Below are 23371 nucleotides of genomic sequence, written 5' to 3' on the forward strand. Positions count from 1 at the left end.
CATCAGGAGGGGGTTCTAAGTACTCAGAAACCCTCCATGCGTGTGCCACTGGGTGCACAAGATAAAATGTACTTTAGTATTTAGACCAGATATACAGTAAATAGTTATTTCTTATAGGTTATTACTTTCAGGTTGGTCCATTTGTTAAAATTGGAATAATTACTCTTGATAGAACTAGAATTGTACAGTGTAAATTAATAAATGTTTTTACACTTTGTTAATGCAGTTTCTTACCCCAACATCTTTTAATACTTTTAATATTTATTTCTCTGACGTCCTAGTGGATGCTGGGGACTCCGTAAGGACCATGGGGAATAGACGGCTCCGCAGGAGACTGGGCACATCTAAGAAAGATTTAGGACTATGTGGTGTGCACTGGCTCCTCCCCCTATGACCCTCCTCCAAGCCTCAGTTAGATTTCTGTGCCCGGGTGAGCTGGATGCACACTAGGGGCTCTCCTGAGCTCCTAGAAGAAAGTATAGTTTAGGTTTTTTATTTTCAGTGAGACCTGCTGGCAACAGGCTCACTGCAACGAGGGACTAAGGGGAGAAGAAGCGAACCTACCTAAGTGGTGGTAGCTTGGGCTTCTTAGGCTACTGGACACCATTAGCTCCAGAGGGATCGAACACAGGACCCGACCTCGTCGTCCGTTCCCGGAGCCGCGCCGCCGTCCCCCTTACAGAGCCAGAAACCAGAAGGTGGTCCGGAAAATCGGCGGCTGAAGACTTCTGTCTTCTCCAAGGTAGCGCACAGCACTGCAGCTGTGCGCCATTGCTCCTCATGCACACCACACACTGCGGTCACTGATGGGTGCAGGGCGCTGGGGGGGGGGGCGCCCTGAGCAGCAATAATAACACCTTGGCTGGCAAAACTAACACCATATATAGCCCCAGAGGCTATATAGGTGTATATTAACCCCTGCCAAAAACGATAAAATAGCTGGAGAAAGCCCGCCAAAAAAGGGGCGGAGCCATCTCCCTCAGCACACTGGTGCCATTATTCCCTCACAGCTTCGCTGGAAGGAAGCTCCCTGGCTCTCCCCTGCAGTCCTGCACTACAGAAAGGGTAAAAAAGAGAGGGGGGGGGGGCACAATTTAGGCGCAGTATATATATATTATAGGCAGCTATAGGGGAAAGCACTCTGTATAGTGATATCCCTGTGTTATATAGCGCCCTGGTGTGTGCTGGCATACTCTCCCTCTGTCTCCCCAAAGGGCTTTGTGGGGTACTGTCCTCTGTAAGAGCATTCCCTGTGTGTCTGCTGTGTGTCGGTACTGCTGTGTCGACATGTATGATGAGGATAATGATGTGGAGGCGGAGCAAATGCCTGTGAATGTGATGTCACCCCCTGCGGGGTCGACACCAGTGTGGATGGACTTATGGAAGGAATTACGTGACAGTGTCAGCTCCTTACATAAAAGGTTTGACGACATAGGACAGCCGGCTACTCAGCTTGTGCCTGTCCAAGCGTCTCAAATGTCATCAGGGGCTATAAAACGCCCGCTACCTCAGATGACAGATACAGATGTCGACACGGATACCGACTCCAGTGTCGACGATGATGAGACGAGTGTACCCTCCAATAGATCCACCCGTTATATGATTGAGGCTATGAAAAATGTTTTACACATTTCTGATGATACCCCAGGTACCACAAAAAAGGGTACAGGTTGAGTATCCCTTATCCAAAATGCTTGGGACCAGAGGTATTTTGGATATCAGATTTTTCCGTATTTTGGAATAATTGCATACCATAATGAGATATCATGGTGATGGGACCCAAGTCTAAGCACAGAATGCATTTATGTTACATATACACCTTATACACACAGCCAGAAGGTAATTTTAGCCAATATATTTTGTAACTTTGTGCATTGAACAAAGTGTGTCTACATTCACACAATTCATTTATGTTTCATATACACCTTATACACACAGCCTGAAGGTCATTTAATACAATATTTTTAATAACTTTGTGTATTAAACAAAATTTGTGTACATTGAGCCATCAAAAAACAAAGGTTTCACTATCTCACTCTCACTCAAAAAAGTCCGTATTTCGGAATATTCCGTATTTCGGAATATTTGGATATGGGATACTCAACCTGTATTATGTTTGGTGAGAAAAAACTACCAGTAGTTTTTCCTGCATCTGACGAATTAAATGAGGTGTGTGAGGAAGCGTGGACTTCCCCAGATAAGAAATTGATCATTTCTAAATGGTTAATGGCTGCGTACCCTTTCCCGCCAGAGGATAGGTCACGCTGGGAAACACCCCCTAGGGTAGATAAAGCATTGACACGCTTATCAAAGAAGGTGGCACTACCGTCTCCGGATACGGCCGCCCTAAAAGAACCTGCTGATAGAAAGCTGGAAAGTACCCTAAAAGCTATATACACACACACTGGCATTATATTGAGACCCGCTATTGCATCAGCTTGGATGTGCAGTGCTGCTGCTGCGTGGTCAGACTCCCTGTCGGAAAACATTGATACCATGGATAGGGACAATATTTTGCTAACGATTGACCATATAAAGGACGCGGTCTTATACATGCGTGATGCACAGAGGGATATTTGCCGGCTGGCATCAAAAATAAGCGCTATGTCCATTTCCGCCAGACGGGGGTTATGGACTAGGCAATGGTCAGGTGATGCCGACTCCAAGTGGCACATGGAAGTTTTACCCTATAAAGGGGCGGAACTTTTTGGGGAAGGTCTTTCAGACCTCGTTTCCACAGCTACTGCTGGGAAATCGAATTTTTTGCCACAGGCTACCCCACAGCAAAAGAAAGCACCGTATTATCAGGTACAGTCCTTTCGGCCCCAGAAAAATAAGCGGGCTAGAGGCTCATCCTTTCTGCCGAGGGGCAGAGGAAGGGGGAAAAAGCTGCAGCACACAGCTAGTTCCCAGGAGCAGAAGTCCTCCCCTGCGTCCGGTAAGTCCACAGTATGACGCTGGGGCTGCTCAGGCGGAATCGGGAACGGTGGGGGCACGTCTCAGGTTTTTCAGCACACAGTGGGCTCTCTCACAAGTGGATCCCTGGGTCCTTCAAGTAGTATCTCAGGGGTACAGGCTGGAATCCGAGACGTCTCCCCCCCGCCGTTTCCTAAAATCTGCCTTGCCGGCAACTCCCTCTGCCAGGGAGGCAGTGTTGGCGGCTATTCAAAAACTGTATTCACAGAAAGTGATCGTCAAGGTACCCCTCCTTCAGCAAGGAAAGGGTTACTACTCCACAATGTTTGTGGTACCGAAACCGGACGGTTCGGTGAGACCCATCTTAAATTTAAAAACCTTGAACACTTATATCAAAAGGTTCAAGTTCAAGATGGAATCGCTCAGGGCGGTTATTGCGAGCCTGGAGGAGGGGGATTACATGGTATCCCTGGACATCAAGGATGCGTACCTGCATGTCCCCATTTACCCTCCGCACCAGGAGTACCTCAGATTTGTGGTACAGGACTGTCACTATCAGTTCCAGACGCTGCCGTTTGGGTTATCCACGGCACCGAAGGTCTTTACCAAGGTAATGGCCGAAATGATGATACTCCTTCGCAAGAAGGGAGTTTTAATTATCCCGTACTTGGACGATCTCCTGATAAAGGCGAGGTCCAAAGAACAGTTGATAGTGGGGGTGGCACTTTCTCAGGAAGTGCTACAACAGCACGGCTGGATTCTAAACATTCCAAAGTCACAGCTGGTCCCGACGACACGTCTTCTGTTCCTGGGAATGATTCTGGACACAGACCAGAAAAGAGTGTTTCTTCCACTGGAAAAAGCCGAGGAATTGTCATCTCTGGTCAGAGACATTCTAAAACCAGGAAAAGTGTCGGTACATCAATGCACACGAGTCCTGGGAAAAATGGTAGCTTCGTAGGAAGCAATTCCATTCGGAAGGTTCCACGCAAGGACGTTCCAGTGGGACCTGTTGGACAAATGGTCCGGGTCCCATCTCCAGATGCAACAGCGGATAACCCTATCGGCCAGAACCAGGGTGTCGCTGCTGTGGTGGCTGCAGAGGGCTCATCTACTAGAGGGCCGCAGATTCGGAATACAGGACTGGGTCCTGGTGACCACGGATGCCAGCCTTCGGGGCTGGGGAGCAGTCACAAAGGGAAGAAATTTCCAAGGACTGTGGTCAAATCAGGAGATTTCTCTTCACATAAATATCCTGGAGCTAAGGGCCATTTACAATGCCCTAAGCCAGGCAAGACCCCTGCTTCAAAACCAGCCGGTACTGATCCAGTCAGACAACATCACGGCGGTCGCCCATGTAAACAGACAGGGCGGCACGAGAAGCAGGATGGCGATGGCAGAAGCCACAAGGATTCTCAGATGGGCAGAGAATCATGTGTTAGCACTGACGGCAGTGTTCATTCCGGGAGTGGACAACTGGGAAGCAGACTTCCTCAGCAGGCACGACCTCCACCCGGGAGAATGGGGACTTCATCCAGAAGTCTTCCAAATGCTGGTCAACCGGTGGGAAAAACCACAGGTAGACATGATGGCGTCCCGCCTCAACAAGAAGTTGAAAAGATATTGCGCCCGGTCGAGAGACCCTCAGGCGATAGCGGTGGACGCTCTAGTGACACCATGGGTGTACCAGTCGGTTTATGTGTTTCCTCCTCTACCTCTCATACCCAAGGTACTGAGAATAATAAGAAGGCGAGGAGTGAAAACCATACTCGTGGTTCCGGATTGGCCAAGAAGAGCTTGGTACCCGGAACTTCAAGAGATGCTAACAGAGGGCCCTTGGCCTCTGCCGCTCAGACAAGACCTGCTGCAGCAGGGACCCTGTCTGTTCCAAGACTTACCGCGGCTGCGTTTGACGGCATGGCGGTTGAACACCGGATCCTGAAGGAAAAGGGTATTCCGGAGGAAATTATCCCTACTCTGATCAAAGCCAGGAAGGATGTCACCGCAAGACATTATCACCGCATTTGGCGAAAATATGTTGCTTGGTGTGAGGCCATGAAGGCCCCGACGGAGGAATTTCAACTGGGTCGATTCCTGCACTTCCTGCAAGCAGGGGTGACGGGCCTCAAATTGGGGTCCATAAAGGTCCAGATTTCGTCTCTGTCGATGTTCTTCCAAAAAGAACTGGCTTCACTGCCCGAAGTTCAGACTTTTGTCAAAGGAGTACTGCATATTCAGCCTCCTTTTGTGCCCCCAGTGGCACCTTGGGATCTCAATGTGGTTTTGGCATTCCTGAAATCACATTGGTTCGAACCACTTAAGACTGTGGATTTAAAATATCTCACGTGGAAAGTGGTCATGCTGTTGGCCTTGGCGTCGGCCAGGCGGGTTTCAGAATTGGCGGCTTTGTCTTATAAAAGCCCTTATCTGATTTTCCATATGGATAGGGCTGAATTGAGGACTCGTCCTCAGTTTCTCCCAAAGGTGGTCTCAGCTTTTCACTTGAACCAACCTATTGTGGTGCCTGCGGCTACTAGGGACTTGGAGGATTCCAAGTTGCTGGACGTAGTCAGGGCGCTAAAAATTTATATTTCCAGGACGGCTGGAGTCAGAAAGACTGACTCGCTGTTTATCCTGTATGCACCCACCAAGCTGGGTGCTCCTGCTTCTAAGCAGTCTATTGCGCGCTGGATTTGTAGCACTATTCAGCTGGCGCATTCTGCGGTAGGCTTACCACAGCCTAAATCTGTAAAAGCCCATTCCACACGGAAGGTGGGCTCATCTTGGGCGGCTGCCCGAGGGGTCTCGGCTTTACAACTTTGCCGAGCAGCTACTTGGTCGGGGGCAAACACGTTTGCAAAATTCTACAAATTTGATACCCTGGCTGAGGAGGACCTGGAATTCTCTCATTCGGTACTGCAGAGTCATCCGCACTCTCCCGCCCGTTTGGGAGCTTTGGTATAATCCCCATGGTCCTTACGGAGTCCCCAGCATCCACTAGGACGTCAGAGAAAATAAGATTTTACTCACCGGTAAATCTATTTCTCGTAGTCCGTAGTGGATGCTGGGCGCCCATCCCAAGTGCGGATTGTCTGCAATACCTGTACATAGTTATTGTTACAAAAATCGGGTTTTGTTGTGAGCCATCTCTTCAGAGGCTCCATTTGTTATCATACTGTTAACCGGGGTTCCTATCACGTGTTATATGGTGTGATTGGTGTGGCTGGTATGAGTCTTACCTGGGATTCAAAAATCCTTCCTTATTGTGTCAGCTCTTCCGGGCACAGTTCCTAACTGAGGCTTGGAGGAGGGTCATAGGGGGAGGAGCCAGTGCACACCAGATAGTCCTAAATCTTTCTTAGATGTGCCCAGTCTCCTGCGGAGCCGTCTATTCCCCATGGTCCTTACGGAGTCCCCAGCATCCACTACGGACTACGAGAAATAGATTTACCGGTGAGTAAAATCTTATTTTTTACTTTGTGTTTTTATAGGGCATCTTCCTTGCTGTTATTTTTCACTTGTGATGTTCTCAATGTATTATCTCTCTGACAATGAGCAAAATTGCTAATTAATGTTTTTGCTAATGATATATAAATCCATTTACACAGTCACAGTTTTTGCTGTACTTAAATAATTCTATTCAATTTAGGAAGTGTGATGCTTTGTGCTGAGCAGGGAATCTACAATTGGCATTTGTACAGCATGGCAAAATAAATATTTACATTACCCAAATTGCAAAGGGAAAACAATAAATTAAGCAAAATGTATCCTCAATTAAGATTTCATTTACGCAAAGAAAAGCACTCCAAAATGTCCTTTTCTTCACACTCGCTACTATACTAAATCACTATAGCAAAGATTAGTGTTTTTTTCAACTTTAAACAGTACACTATATTATTAGATATTAAATATTTTTTGTATTTTTAATTTACTAATCTTTTTTTTTTCTGCCATAATGCACCATCCTTCATTTACATTTTGTTGTTAAATATAGTTTATTGACCAATGAAACATTGTTTATCAAAGAAAAGATTGAAGCAAAGAAACACAAATTTACAACTATATGTTGTGTTGAGTGAAAAAACAAAGCTTAGAAATGTAAATTTTCCTCATTCCACCAGCAAAGACCCAGTGTGTGATTTAGAAAGCCATGTCTGTGCATGCACATAACAGGATTTTTTCATATTTAACACCAAGTAGGCACTTTTTATTTTACTTACTGTGGTAACTACTGGTATATTTAATAATAATAATTTTTATTTTTGTTGTTGTTGTTGTTGTTATTATTATTATTATTACTATTATTACTATTCTTGCTGTAGTGTTTTTCAATGCAATTTTTATTTTTAAATTTCAGATGTTAAGCTTAAAACAGCACTTTACCAGTCATGGACAGATGTATTTATGTTGTTAACCTCCTTGTTAAGACAAAATGGGCCAGTTGTTATTTTTCACATAACAGCAACTTTGACAAAACATGGAAATTCTTTCTTTGGTAAGATTTTAATTGCTTGTTGTTTCTCTTTCAATGATCAGATTTGGCCAATGGTTTACATAATTCCTCAATAATAATAATAATGCTTGCTTAAGTAAAATCCAGCTACAGTAAAATTATTTTAGCTGACATTCCCCATTTCCATGTGCCACAATAAAAAGGTATTAGCATCTGTTTTGCATACTGTCACAACACCCTTTGCAGCTCACCTCCTCCTATTCATTGGTGAGAGAAGAAGCTGTGAAAGATGGGATCACCACTGTTCTGCATGTTGAGGAAGGGATAATGTCAACTATATTATCACTTTTAGAATTTTACTTGTTAATGCACACCAACCCACAGATGGCCAGCGCAGACATTTTTACTATATGCTGTGTTTCTTACAGCCAGTGTCTCCAGAGATGCAGCCAACATGGTGATCGCTTTTGCACAGCTTATAGTACACTGTGGGGGTCATTCCGAGTTGATCGCACGCTGCAACTTTTTGCAGCCCGTGCGATCAGATAGTCGCCGCCTATGGGGGAGTGTATTTTAGCTAAGCAAGTGTGTGATTGCATGTGCAGGGGAACGGACAAAAATGTTTTGTGTGGTTTCTGAGTAGCTCTGAACTTACTCAGCCACTGCGATCACTACAGCCTCTCCGGTCCTGGAATTGACATCAGACATCTGCCCTGCAAACGCCTGGACACGCCTGTGTTTTCCTCTTCACTCCCAGAAAACGGTCAGTTGCCACCCTGGATCGCATTCCTGCTGTCAGTCACCTTGCGATCGCCGCTGTGATCGAATTCTTCATTGTAACATTTACTGCCTGGCATTCCCCGCAAGGCAGCAAATGTTATAATGAAGATTTTGATTGCACGGCTGCGAAAAACTGCAGTGTGCGATCGGGTCAGAATTACCCCCTGTGTGCAGTATTTACAAGATGTGCTATCATGTTATCCCTGTATGTGAGATACTGTAGAGGAGTTTATACACCCTAAGTTTAGTCTCAGTGTAAACCTCCATCCCTCAAAATAAGCATTTCTGTTTATCTGGAGCTATGTCAGCTGCAGTTGGAACAATGATATATATTTGTAGTGGCCACCAATATCTATTCTTATCTACAGGTTTAGTCTCCCATATCTAAAATTTAGGTTGAGTCTCTCATATCTGAAATTCTTGGTACCAGAAGTATTTTTGATTTTGGATTTTTATGTATTTTGGAATATTTGCATACCATAATGAGATACCTTGGTGACGGGACCCATGTCTAAACAAGAAATGCATTTGTGTTTCATATAAACCTTATACACAAAGCCCAAAGGTAATTTCTTACAATGTATTTAATCTTTTTGTGTATGAAACAAACTTTATTTACATATATAGCATTCATTTATGTTTCATATACACCTTATACACATAGCCTGAAGGTAATTTTTTGTTTTTTTCTTAACCATATTTCTAATCATTTTGTGCGTGAAACAAAAGTTGTATGCATTGAACCATCAGAAAGCCACGGTGTCACCTAAATCACGCTCAAAAATCTTTGGATTTTTGGATAGGAGAGACTCATCTCGTAATTAAAAAAAAATAAACTGTAAAAAGAAATGAGAGAGAGAGCATGTTTAAAGGGGGGGGGGGGTATACAATAATTACTATTCATACTAGAAAAAATAGTTACCAAATGAAAGTCAGACTGTATAAAATTCACTTGAGTACCATAACAAGTAATGTTATTGTTGTTTAACCAGTACATAACAAAAAGTATTAAATCCTATCTGGTTGCAAAGATACAAAATACCTTGAACTTTCGGGGTTAAAGTAACACTGATATTCAAACTTACATATTTTCATTCATAAGATAAGTTTATTTATAAAATTTCCCTTAAAACACATCGGTCACTGCACAATCTTTTTTTTGCTTTTCCATGTGTTATTTGTGAATTTCTCTGTCAGCTAGGCTGGGGAACACTGGACTATGGGAATGCAAGCCGGGACTGGACCTGGCACTTTAATTAAACTGTAGCTTTAAAAAGTAAGCCCTCTCCCACACAACCACAAAATCTCAGTAGTCTCTATTGTACTTTAGAAGGCTGCTATGCAGCGTTTAGTTGTAGATTAGTTTCACCATTTTCTCTAACGTCCTAGAGGATGCCTGGGACTCCGTAAGGACCATGGGGATAGACGGGCTCTGCAGGAGACATGGGTACTTTAAGAAAACTGTAGCTTTAAAAAGTAAGCCCTCTCCCACACAACCACAAAATCCCAGTAGTCTCTATTGTACTTTAGAAGGCTGCTATGCAGCGTTTAGTTGTAGATTAGTTTTACCATTTTCTCTAACGTCCTAGAGGATGCCTGGGACTCCGTAAGGACCATGGGGATAGACGGGCTCTGCAGGAGACATGGGTACTTTAAGAAAGACTTTAGGTCTGGGTGTGCACTGGCTCCTCCCTCTATACCCCTCCTCTAGACCTCAGTTTGATACTGTGCACAGAGGAGATGGGTGCACTACAGGGAGCTCTCCTGAGCTTCCTGTCAGAAAGTATATTTGTTAGGTTTTTTATTTTCAGGGAGCCTGCTGGCAACAGAATCCCTGCATCGAGGGACTGAGGAGAGAGAAACAGACCTACTTCTGTGAGTTTCAAGGCTCTGTTTCTTAGGCTACTGGACACCATTAGCTCCAGAGGGATTGGTACGCAGGTCTCGCACTCGCCGTCCGTCCCAGAGCCGCGCCGCCGTCCTCCTCGCAGAGCCGGAAGATAGAAGCCGGGTGAGTATGAGAAGAAAAGAAGACTTCAGAGGCGGCAGAAGACTTCATTATCTTCACTGAGGTAACGCACAGCAGTAAAGCTGTGCGCCATTGCTCCCATACACCTCACACACCGCAGTCACTGTAAGGGTGCAGGGCGCAGGGGGGGCGCCCTGGGCAGCAATAAAACCTCTCCATTAGCAAAATAAGTATATACCTGTACAGATGGGCACTGTACATGTATATAACAGAGCCCCCGCCAGTTTTCAGGAATTTTGAGCGGGACAGAAGCCCGCCACCGAGGGGTTGGGGCTTCTCCCTCAGCACTCACCAGCGCCACTTTTCTCCACAGCACAGCGCTGAGAGGAAGCTCCCCGGACTCTCCCCTGCTAATACACAGTGATGGAGGGGTTTTAAGATGGGGGGGGGGGGCACAAAATTAGCGGATATAAAGTATAAACAGCACTACTGGATAAACATTTAGTGTTTTTTTTCCAGGGTCATATAGCGCTGGGGTGTGTGCTGGCATACTCTCTCTGTCTCTCCAAAGGGCCTGGTGGGGAAACTATCTTCAGATAAGAGGTTCCCTGTGTGTGTGGTGTGTCGGTACGCGTGTGTCGACATGTCTGAGGTAGAAGGCTCCCCTAGGGAGGAAGGGGAGCGTATGAATGTGAGGTCTCCGTCGGCTGTGCCGACACCTGACTGGATGGATATGTGGAATGTTTTAAGTGCTAGTGTGAACTTATTGAACAAAAGATTAGACAAAGCTGAAGCTAAGGAACAGTCAGGGAGTGAACCCATGTCTGTCCCTACGTCGCCGGGACCTTCAGGGTCTCAGAAGCGCCCACTATCCCAGATAGGAGAGACAGATACCGACACGGATTCGGACTCCAGTGTCGACTACGATGATGCAAAGTTACAGCCAAAAGTGGCTAAATGTATTAGATATATGATTATTGCGCTAAAAGAAGTGTTGCATATCACAGAGGAACCCCCTGTCCCTGACACAAGGGTACACATGTATAAGGGAAAGAAGCCTGAGGTAACTTTTCCCTCCTCACATGAGTTGAACGAATTATGTGAAAAAACGTGGGAATCTCCAGACAAAAAAATGCAGATTCCCAAAAGGATTCTTATGGCGTATCCTTTCCCGCCTACGGACAGGATACGGTGGGAATCCTCCCCTAAGGTGGACAAAGCGTTGACACGCTTGTCAAAAAAGATAGCGTTGCCATCCCAAGATACGGCTACCCTCAAGGATCCTGCTGACCGCAAACAGGAGGTTACCTTGAAATCCATTTACACACATTCTGGTACATTACTCAGACCGGCAATTGCGTCGGCCTGGGTTTGTAGCGCTGTAGCAGCATGGACAGATTCCTTATCAGCGGAAATTGAGACCCTAGATAAGGATACCATTTTATTGACCCTAGGCCATATGAAGGATGCTGTCTTGTATATGAGAGCTGCTCAAAGAGACATTAGTTTACTGGGTTCCAGAATAAACGCTATGTCAATTTCTGCTAGACGAATCCTCTGGACCCGGCAGTGGACAGGTGATGCCGACTCAAAAAGACATATGGAGTTCTTACCTTACACGGGTGAAGAATTGTTTGGGGGAGGACTCTCGGACCTGGTCTCCACAGCTACGGCAGGTAAATCGAATTTTTTGCTTTATGTTCCCTCACAACCTAAGAAAGCGCCACATTATCAAATGCAGTCCTTTCGTTCAAATAAAAGCAAAAGAGTACGTGGATCGTCCTTTCTTGCCAGAGGTAAGGGCAGAGGTAAAAAGCTGCACAGCACAGCTAGTTCCCAGGAACAGAAGTCCTCCCCGGCCTCTGCAAAATCCACCGCATGACGCTGGGGCTCCGCTGGGGGAGTCCGCCCCAGTGGGGGCACGTCTTCGACTTTTCAGCCACATCTAGGTTCACTCACAGATGGATCCCTGGGCAATAGAAATTGTTTCTCAGGGATACAAGCTGGAATTTGAAGAGGTGCCTCCTCGCCGGTTTTTCAAATCTGCTCTACCGACTTCTCCCCTAGAAAGGGAGATAAGTGTTAAATGCTATTCACAAATTGTGTCTTCAACAAGTGGTGGTCGAAGTTCCCCTGCTTCAGAGAGGGAAGGGATACTACTCAACCCTGTTTGTAGTTCTGAAACCGGACGGTTCGGTCAGACCCATATTGAATCTAAAATCCCTGAACCTGTACTTAAAATGGTTCAAGTTCAAGATGGAATCGCTCAGAGCGGTCATCGCCAGCCTGGAAGGGGGGGATTTTATGGTATCTCTGGACATAAAGGATGCATACCTTCATGTCCCCATTTATCCACCTCACCATGCGTACCTGAGATTTGCGGTACAGGATTGTCATTACCAATTTCAGACGTTGCCGTTTGGGCTTTCCACGGCCCCGAGGATTTTCACCAAGGTAATGGCGGAAATGATGGTGCTCCTGCGCAAGCAGGGTGTCACAATTATCCCATACTTGGATGATCTCCTCATAAAAGCGAGATCACGAGAGAAATTACTGAACAGCGTGTCACTTTCATTGAAGGTGTTACAGCAACACGGCTGGATTCTCAATATCCAGAAGTCACAGCTGGTTCCTACGACTTGTCTGACCTTCTTGGGCATGATTCTGGACACAGACCAGAAAAGGGTTTTTCTTCCGATAGAAAAAGCTCAGGAACTCATGACTCTAGTCAAGAACGTATTGAAGCCAAAACAAGTGTCTGTGCATCATTGCACTCAAGTCCTGGGAAAAATGTTGGCAACATACGAAGCCATTCCCTTCGGCAGGTTCCATGCAAGGACTTTCCAATGGGACCTATTGGACAAGTGGTCCGGGTCACATCTACAAATTCATCAGCTGATCACCCTGTCCCCCAGGGCCAGGGTATCTCTCCTGTGGTGGCTGCAGAGTGCTCACCTTTTGGAAGGCCGCAGGTTCGGCATTCAGGATTGGATCCTGGTGACCACGGACGCGAGCCTCAGAGGGTGGGGAGCAGTCACACAGGGAATAAACTTCCAAGGACTTTGGACAAGTCAAGAGACTTGTCTTCACATCAACATCCTGGAACTGAGGGCCATACACAACGCCCTACGTCAAGCGGAGAACTTACTTTGCGACCAACCAGTTCTGATCCAGTCAGACAACATCACCACAGTGGCTCATGTAAACCGCCAAGGCGGCACAAGGAGCAGAGTGGCAATGGCGAAAGTCACCAGGATTCTTCGCTGGGCGGAAAATCATGTAAGCACACTGTCTGCAGTGTTCATTCCGGGAGTGGACAACTGGGAAGCAGACTTCCTCAGCAGACACAACCTGCATCCAGGGGAGTGGGGACTTCATCGGGAAGTCTTCGCACAGATTGCAAGTTGGTGGGGACTACCCCAGATAGACATGATGGCGTCCTGCCTCAACAAAAAGCTACAGAGGTATTGCGCCAAATCAAAAGACCCTCAGGCGATAGCAGTAGACGCCCTAGTGACACCGTGGGTGTTCCAGTCGGTCTATGTGTTTCCTCCTCTTCCTCTTATACCCAAGGTGTTGAGAATAATAAGGAAAAGAGGAGTGAGAACAATTCTCATTGTTCCAGATTTGCCACGAAGGACCAGGTATCCGTATCTGCTGGAAATGCTCACAGAAGATCCGTGGCCTCTTCCTCTAAGACAGGACCTGTTACAACAGGGTGCATGTCTGTTCCAAGACTTACCGCGGCTGCGTTTGATGGCATGGCGGTTGAACGCCGGATCCTAGCGGAAAAGGGAATTCCGGATGAGGTCATTCCTACTCTGATAAAGGCTAGGAAAGACGCGACAGCGAAACATTATCACTGGATATGGCGAAAATATGTTTCTTGGTGTGAGGCCAGGAATGCTCCTACAGAAGAATTCCATCTGGGCCGTTTCCTTCACTTCCTACAGACTGGAGTGAATTTGGGCCTAAAATTAGGCTCCATTAAGGTTCAGATTTCGGCCTTATCCATTTTCTTTCAAAAAGAATTGGCTTCTCTCCCAGAAGTACAGACTTTTGTGAAGGGAGTTCTGCATAATCAGCCTCCTTTTATACCTCCGGTGGCGCCTTGGGACCTTAACGTGGTGTTGAGTTTCCTTAAGTCGCACTGGTTTGAACCACTTCAAACGGTGGAGTTAAAATATCTCACTTGGAAGGTGGTCATGTTATTAGCCTTGGCTTCGGCTAGGCGAGTGTCGGAATTGGCAGCTTTGTCTCATAAAAGCCCCCATCTGGTTTTCCATGTGGATAGGGCGGAATTGCGGACCCGTCATCAATTCTTGCCTAAGGTGGTGTCATCTTTTCATATGAACCAACCTATTGTGGTGCCTGTGGCTACACGAGATTTGGAGGATTCCGTGTCCCTTGATGTAGTCAGGGCTTTGAAAATTTATGTGGCCAGAACGGCTAGAGTCAGGAAAACGGAAGCACTGTTTGTCCTATATGCAGCCAACAAGGTTGGCGCCACTGCTTCGAAGCAGACTATTGCTTGCTGGATCTGTAACACGATTCAGCAGGCGCATTTCTACGGCTGGATTGCCGTTACCAAAATCGGTCAAGGCCCATTCCACGAGGAAGGTGGGCTCGTCTTGGGCGGCTGCCCGAGGGGTCTCGGCACTACAACTGTGCCGAGCTGCTACTTGGTTGGGTTCAAACACCTTTGCAAAGTTCTATAAGTTTGATACCCTGGCTGAGGAGGACCTAAGGTTTGCTCATTCGGTGCTGCAGAGTCATCCGCACTCTCCCGCTCGTTTGGGAGCTTTGGTATAATCCCCATGGTCCTTACGGAGTCCCCAGCATCCTCTAGGACGTTAGAGAAAATAAGATTTTAAACCTACCGGTAAATCTTTTTCTCGTAGTCCGTAGAGGATGCTGGGCGCCCGTCCCAAGTGCGGACTACTTCTGCGAGACTTGTATATAGTTTTGCTTACATAAGGGTTATGTTATAGTTTCATTAGGTTGGACTGATGCTACGTTGTTTTTTCATACTGTTAACTGTTTAATAGATACACAAGTTATACGGTGTGGCTGGTATGAATCTTGCCCTTGGATTAACAAAAATCCTTTCTTATACTGTCCATCTCCTCTGGGCACAGTTTCTCTAACTGAGGTCTAGAGGAGGGGCATAGAGGGAGGAGCCAGTGCACACCCAGACCTAAAGTCTTTCTTAAAGTGCCCATGTCTCCTGCGGAGCCCGTCTATCCCCATGGTCCTTACGGAGTCCCCAGCACCCTCTACGGACTACGAGAAAAAGATTTACCGGTAGGTTTAAAATCTTATTTTCAGGTTTTTACTTCTGGTGACACCCACTTTGGGCGTCCTATAGATCAGTTTTCACCAGCCAACAGGATTTTTGGTCATTTACCGTTGAATCCTTTTCTCTGAAGCAGGCTGGGAAACACTGCATTCTCTCCCTCATGCTCAGTCATGCAAGTGTTTGGTTCTTGACAGGACTTTCCCTACTGGTTTGTTTTGCTGGGTTACTGCTGTTCCTTTCTGGACACTTATAAAGGAAGAACTGGGATAGTGGGGAGGAGGGAGGCTTTCTTTTTAAAGTTACAGTTTAATTTGTGTGCCAGCTCCAGCCCCACTCTGCTATCCTCTGGTTCACTGTTTCCCAGCTTGCTTCAGAGAAAAGGATTCAACGATAAGTGGCCAAAAATCATGTTATTTGCTATAAATGCAACCTACTGTAGAGTTACTACTGTAATATGAGGCCAACATTTTATTTTATTAATCCTATAGTTTCCGTTAACATCATCTATTCGCCACAGTGGCTGGCACAATCCAGTTTATGATGGGACATAATCATGCAAGTTACAAATTATAGCATACAGTACATCGGTTTTATACGCGTTTGTTTGAACTCCTTTTGCTGCTGCTTGTTATATTTCTATCAAAATTAATGTTTGCCATTTTTTTTTATAATTGCATATGAGGAGAGCAGTGATAATACTCAGTGGGTTGAGGGCAACCTTTGGGAATTGTAAATGTACTGTACAAAATTTCAAATATAACTTTTATTAGGTATGTTTTCAAATCTTCACATACCTAATAAAGTTATATATTACATTTTCTACATTTTCAGTGTACTCTACCCATAGAGAAGTATCTCTGTTCTCCCCATAACTCTATGTTAAATTACTCAGAGCACCACCAGAAATGAATACCTTATACCAATAGTTTATGGTAAAAGCTACGCTATTAATTTGGTTTTGAGATGTTTTTCTTTCAATAAATTAAAACCATTCTATGCAGGAATCTTACCTCTATGCTACATTTTATGTTTTTGGGGGTTTTTTTTATATTATTTCTCAGTTCTTTTTTATTTTTGCGGTAGATGACAAACATGCTGATAATTGTATTTAGATAAATTACCACTGATTTGAATAATAAAATAATGAACCACACAGTTACAGTAACAATGATACAGCCAACACAATGTACATTGCTATGTTTTCATTCCATATTTTTTTCTTACAAATGCTACATGTTCTATTCTACATATTATTTTATTTATTTATTTTTTATTAATTTCCCATTTCTTTTTTAAATGGGAATATATATTAATATTTGTCTTTGGACTGAATTTCCACTGATTGTACAATAAAAAATAAAAAAAATTGAGCCATACAGTTAGAGTAACCATGATACAGCTAACACAATGTACCTTTGATATGTTTTCATACCATATTTCTTTATTACAGAATGCTGTTTAATCAAGTCCTTGATTTTGAAATTGGGAAGTAATATTATTTTGAAGGCTATTTTAAGCCACACCAGTGTTATTAGGAAAATCGTTGTATAGAAGAAAATTGTACTGATATTTCTCTAGATTAAGCAATTTTAGGGAGTTAGTTAAAAACTTTGTATAGAAAAAAAGTTGTTTGATATTATTTGATAATCACATTTGGTCTTGTTTAGACACCATATCTGAATGTGTAGCTCTAGCTGCAAATCATCCAAGTCTGTATGCAGCATGTCTCTATTTTCTATCTGCTCTGCTAGCAGAGGAAGGAAATCCGCAACTTCATGAGTCACAGTCAAGTACAACACTGAGTTTCATTTTAGATGGAAATTTAAAAATGGGAAATAGCCTTTGCAAAATCATTTTACAGGTTAGTTTTTGTTGTTGGGATGCATGTTTTATTATGATGTTTTTTATGATGTACAGTACTGTTTTGTTATAAATAAAATGTAAAAAAAAATGTAAATCAACCATATATAGTATTATTCTATGGTATCATTTTGTCTGTGACATTTCTTATAACTGTAACCTAAGACCAGGGGCGTCAGAACATTTATAGGTTTGGGGGGACAAGTTAGAGCCTCAGTTTGGCGCCCCTCCGGGCGGAGACACCAGGAGGAGGAGGCGTAACTATGGGGACGAAATGGAGGCGGCACCATGGTCGGGAAAAAGAGGGAGAGTGTCAAGAATAGAAAGAGGGAGAGAGTAAGAGACATGTCAGGGAGAGAGAGAGAGAGGGAAACATTATCAGGGAGAGAGCGAGAGGGAAAGTGTCAGATAGAAAGAGAGAGAGTGTCAGGAAGAGAGAGGAGCAAGAGGACAGAGCGTGTTAGGGAGAAGAGAGGGAGTGGAGCGAGCGGGAGAGACACTACCTGATTACCCAGCACAGCTACACAGGTCTCCTATGGAGGCAGGCATTCCTCGACATTAGATCACGCCACCTAAATAGACGCGAATTGCAGCACTGCTCTGCTGGGAGTCGGGGGGTCCCTGCACTGCACGGAGGTTGTGATGTGCAGTCTTTCAATTTACCGCACATCACTTCTCCTGTACATCAGCTGGCGCCTCTCATGTTTGTGGGGGGGGGGTCAGCTGCCCCCTTGCCCCCCCCTCCATTCCGACACCTCTGCCTAAGACTATACACTGTAGTTATGTGTTTTTTAAAGGAAGCCAGCAAGAAAATATTTCTTTGTACCAGCTGCAACTAGTGTTGGTGTATATAGGGTGGTGATTTCCATCCCCACAATTAGGAAAACGAAAGGGATCACCTGCATGGTAAATACTCACCTTTTAGGGCATATCAATGCTTTACCAGTCATAACAATCTATGGAGCTTTTGCAATAAATCCCTTTTAAAGGAGTATTGTCACTGCAGATTATTAGATTCCTGTAATACGTGGTTTAGTTTGCTGCACTGACAAACCTTCTACTGAGCAGCAATCATTCATAGAAGTAAGAGAAGTTAATTTGTAACACAAAACAAAATGAGATATTTTGCAAATTTCAACAGTATCTAAATATAAAAGTATGCATTAATCTATTAATCAAAAAGATTACGCAACATAATTTAGTGTACTATGATATGTAAATAAAATGTAACTTGGTATTTGTTATAGAGCTACGATGAGAAATCCTCAGAGGACCCTCTCAAACAAGCGTGTGCAAGTGCTTTAATCTCACTATTGGCTGTCAGCAGTAGTGCCCAGATGTACAGTCTACAAGGTGAGCTCTTTATTTGTGTATATTTACAATAAAACACAAAAGTCACATTGTATTTATTCATCTCTTTAGCAGAAAGCTGATCTTGGAAGAATACACAGTGTATTGTATATAAGATTCTATAAACTCACGGAGTTCATTTTAACACAAGTCTTGGATACTCACCATGACAGTGCTTCTCCCAGCAGGCAGTGAGATCTTCTAAGTGTCCCCACTGTTCTACTCTAGCATTCCAGTGAGACGCTGATCCACGCCGCACTTGCTTTTTGTTCACTGAAGTTCTGCAGGTTCCAGTGCATGGGCATGTTGGATTAGGTCAGCTGACCACAGCTCCTCCAATGGAAATCCTTCTTCCTGTCAGCTGACTCTGGCAGGCAATCATGGACTAGCAACCAGTGTTTCAACCATGGGTCTTAAACCTGCGGCCCTCCAGCTGCTGTGGAACTACACATCCCAGCATGCCCTGTCTCCGTTTTAGCATACCTTAATAGCAAAATTGTGGCAGGTCATGCTGGGACATGTCGTTTCACAGCAGCTGGAGGGCCACAGGTTGAAGACCCATGATTTAAACCCTTCCTGGTGCACTGGCCAGTTTCCAGTACAACTTTGTATCTTCACATGCCATCCTGGTCCAGCAGGATCCTGTCCATTTTAGTGCAGTATCTCTGTCACACTTCACCAATTCTTGCCAATACCAGACGCATTACCGGTTCCAACCCCAGTTAACAGACACTACACCGGTTATAGCCCAGTAACCTTACTAATCGGCGGTCCCATCCCGGTTACCAGATGCAATACCAATCCCAGCCCAGTTATCGTATGTACAACCTGTTCCAGCCTGGCTACCAGATGCAATGTCCGTCCCAGCCCAATTACCTGGTGCATTACCTGTCCTAGTCCTGTTCCTGTTGTGCATTACCAGTTCCAGCCTGGATACCTAATACTAAAACTCATCTAGCCTGATTTCTCAAGACTCTCACCTCCTCAGCTACCCTTTCCAAGTTGTTTTGTTTGTTCAGTGCTAACTCCATGTGAAGAGACCTAGCAATGCCTCCCAGCTTTTTACACCTTTCCTCCAAACTGACCCCAACCATAGTCTCCAGTCTGGGTATAGAAAAGTTCTGACAACAAGGTGGCAAAACACAAGAACATGAGGAGTGGATAAATAGGGGGGAGACAAGAACACAGGAGGAGGGAAGGCCACACTCCTGTGTGGGAGTAAGCAAGGCTGAGTCAATAACTGGATGACACAGAGGGAAAATGTGAGCGTAGGGAGACAGAGCCAACATGGATATCATTATGTGGAAGACTTGTAGACATTGATGAATAGGTGAGGTTTAAAGGGCCATTTCTGCAGCGGGGTACACTAATATTCCACAGTGAATAACATCGGGGTGTAGAGTTGTATCTTGATCCGAGGCACCAACAGGCTAAACCTTTGACTGTTCCCAGGATGCACTGCACCGCCTCCTCTATAGCCCCGCCTCCAGGCACTAGAGCTCAGTTTGTAAGTTGGTGCCAGCAGTGCAGGCAGCTAACAGGTGGGCCTGATAAGAGCTTTTTATGAAGAAAGACTTCAAGGGCCGCAGCACAGGCACTGGATGCTGTTTATGTCATGTTGACATTCTGTGCTGTGGCTCTATCACCTCCCTCAGCGGCGCTGCATACTGCCGCTCCCTAGTTGCTGCAGTGGAGGCTCTCCGGTACCCTTAAGGCACACATCACCGCTGCTGCTCTCCTGGATCGCGTGGCCGCACTTCAGGGAGGAGGTAAGAGAGGGTACTCTAGCTGGGACCTGCCGAAATCGCGATCCGGTCGCGGTCCTAGGAGACGGACCGCGCCGCTGGCGTGGACACTGTGGCCGTGCAGGGACCCCACTATATCCACCAGGGCAGGGAGCACAGGTCGGATTTCCTAAAATCCGTTTATTATAGGCTCCACAGTACCCGATGGTGAAGTCCAGCAGAGGGGTTAAGGCGCTGATCTGTAGCCCCTCCCCCAGTTCCAGGCGCCCTCTACAGCAGGTGTTCCCGCCCTGGAGCTGCATTTCTCTCCCTCATTCCCTGTCAGCGTTTGGGCGCCATTTCACAGAGCTGCGCTGATCATGGGACTGCTGGGCATTGTCTCCTCTGTAAAGCCGCCTGTCTCATCAGCGCTGTGCATTTACAGGACACTTAAGTATTCTACATGTCGTTTAGACAGCGATAGTTAAGAACAAGTGCACTCTATATGAATATTTAGTACAAGTATTCTGTGATATACATCCAGTGTTTACTGTGCATTGTTATAACTGTGTATGTGTGTATGTATATATATATATATATAGTATTACTAGTCCAGTGCAGTTTTACTGTTATATGTGATAATTTCTGCATTGTTCATGCGACTGTGTGTGCCTATAGCTGCTGTGTGGTTTCCATTCTGTGTATCTTACACATATTGCTATCACTATATTCTGTACTCTCGGTGGCTAAGTGCATCAGGGTCTCATATACCATGTAGTGTTCCACAGGATATACTGTTGTATTTTTCACTGTGTGTTTCAGTCACTTAATGCCGATTTAATCCTCTGTTTGTGTTCTGCATTTGTGGTCACATAACACATGGGGTTATTTACTGGTATTGCGTTTGTCTGGCTATATTGTACTGTTACATCCTAAGGCTACATTACCAATAATGTCTGCTACACAGGGCGGGAAATCCGCGGACACTCCTGCTTCATGCAGTGCTGACGCCACGGATTTACCTGAGGAAAAGATTTCAGCTGAGGGTTCCGGTACTGGGTGTTCTGCACCCCCTAGTCAGTCCGCAGCACCAGTGGCTAATCAAGACCCCCTGTGGGACCTCCTGTGCTATTCCAGCCACATATTGTCCGTGTAGTTAATCCACCATGGGCGGATACTCTGTCATCCCAGTTACAGCAATTAAATCAGTCCCTGGTTAAACAAAAGCCTAACCCTCGCCCTACTGGGACCAAAGGGTCTTCTAAGCAGGCCATTTTTTCCTCACAATCCACTCATGTTTCGGATACTTCATCCGATGAGGATGGGGAATATACTGATCCATCAGACACTGTTACAGCTGCTTCTGATGAGGAATCTGCAACACAGATTGATGTTCCTGACCTAGTGGAGGCGATCAAGCTGATTCTTTAGATTGATGACGAGATTGACCCTCCAGATATGTCTAAGAAACCTGATAAGTTCAAACGTCAGAAGGTTATCAAATTAGTCTTACCACATTCTGACCACTTAATTGACATACGTCAGGAATCCTGGGAGTCTCCAGGAAAGAAATTTTCCCTGTCTAAAAAGATGCTAGCTCGTTATCCTCTCTCTGCAGAGTAAAGTAACAGGTGGGAAACACACCACCAGTGGACTCACATGTAGCCCATCTTGTGGTATCATCTACTCTGCCTGTCACCACCGTCACCTCTCTGAAGGAACCGACAGATAAGCGTGTGGAGGGCTGCTTGAAGTCTATTTACACTCTTGCTGGTGCTGTACATAGACCCACTATGGCAGCCTCTTGGGCTGCAAAAGGTGTTGGGTTCAAGCAGTTGAGGCAGAGCTACCTCTGAATTTTTCTGACAACGCCAGACACTGTCTATTATATATTACCACAGCCTCCCATTACATTCAGGAGGCGGCCTCTGATGCAGGTGTTATGGCGGCCAAAGTGTCTACTACGTCCATCCTGGCTCGCCCGATTTTGTGGTTACGGTCCTGGTCGGTGGACCTGGACTCTAAGAAGACCTTGGAGGTGCTCCCTTTTAAGGGAAATAAACTGTTTGGGGAAGATCTGAACAAGATTGTGACTGACTTGGTGTCGGCAAAGACTGCGTGTCTCCCAAGTACTAATCCTTCGGCTCCGAAGGCTAATAGTACCGCTTTTCGTTCCTTTCGACCTCCAAGTAAAGCGAAGGGTCATGCGTACCCGAGACAAGCTCGCACTTCCAAAACCTCTAAGCCCAAACCTAAACGTTCTTGGGCCGCCCGTCAGCCTGCATCCAAATCAGACAAACCTGCCACATGGCGGGGTGGGCCTCCCCCTGGGGGACCCCAGGGTGGGAGGCCGACTTCTGCAGTTTGCCCAGGTATAGTCAAAGAACACTTCAGACGTCTGACTGCAGGAAGTTGTCTCTCACGGATACACCATCTCTTTCAAGAAACGTCCCGCCCGCCAGTTTTGCTCGACGGTTATTCCTTCGGATCCATTAAAAGCAAAAACTCCACATTTTATTGTACAATCCCTCCTGGACACGGTAGTTATAGTGCCGGTGTCTCTGTCTCAGAGAGGCAGGGTATACTATTTGACACTGTTTATAGTTCCGAAGCCGAATTGATCCTCCCGGCTCATTCTTAACCTCAAATCTTTGAACAAGTTTGTGAAGGTATCCAAATTCCGTATGGAAACTGTTCGCTCTATTGTTCTGGCTTTGGAGCTATATGGTATCCCTGGACATACAGGATGCTTACCTACACATACCTATTGCCTTGTCGCATCAGCAGTATCTGCGGTTTGCTATTGGCAACCTACATTATCAATTCCAAACCTTGCCTTTTGGACTGACCACAGCTCCTCGGATCTTCACCAAGATCATGGCAACCATGACGGCCATTCTCCGTCGTCAAGGTGTCAGGATCCTGCCATATCTGGACGACTTGCTGATCCTTGTTCTGGTCTCCAGAGAAGGTCCTGAAACTTCAGGACAGAATACTATTCTTCCTCTCTCGTCCAAGAA

General features: G+C 45.4%; 1 protein-coding gene across 3 annotated transcripts in view; it reads left to right on the forward strand.

The window, feature by feature from the left end:
* Positions 1-23371, forward strand: part of RTTN (rotatin) — a 660131-nt gene that overhangs the window by 519548 nt on the left and 117212 nt on the right. For all 3 annotated transcript variants that reach the window (XM_063923387.1, XM_063923386.1, XM_063923388.1), the window contains exons 40-42: positions 7274-7411; positions 17085-17278; positions 18525-18630. In XM_063923387.1, coding sequence (XP_063779457.1) covers positions 7274-7411; positions 17085-17278; positions 18525-18630 — 438 coding nt within the window. The remainder of the gene's footprint in view (positions 1-7273; positions 7412-17084; positions 17279-18524; positions 18631-23371) is intronic.

Source organism: Pseudophryne corroboree, chromosome 5, assembly GCF_028390025.1.
Source record: "Pseudophryne corroboree isolate aPseCor3 chromosome 5, aPseCor3.hap2, whole genome shotgun sequence".
Lineage (NCBI taxonomy): Eukaryota > Metazoa > Chordata > Amphibia > Anura > Myobatrachidae > Pseudophryne > Pseudophryne corroboree.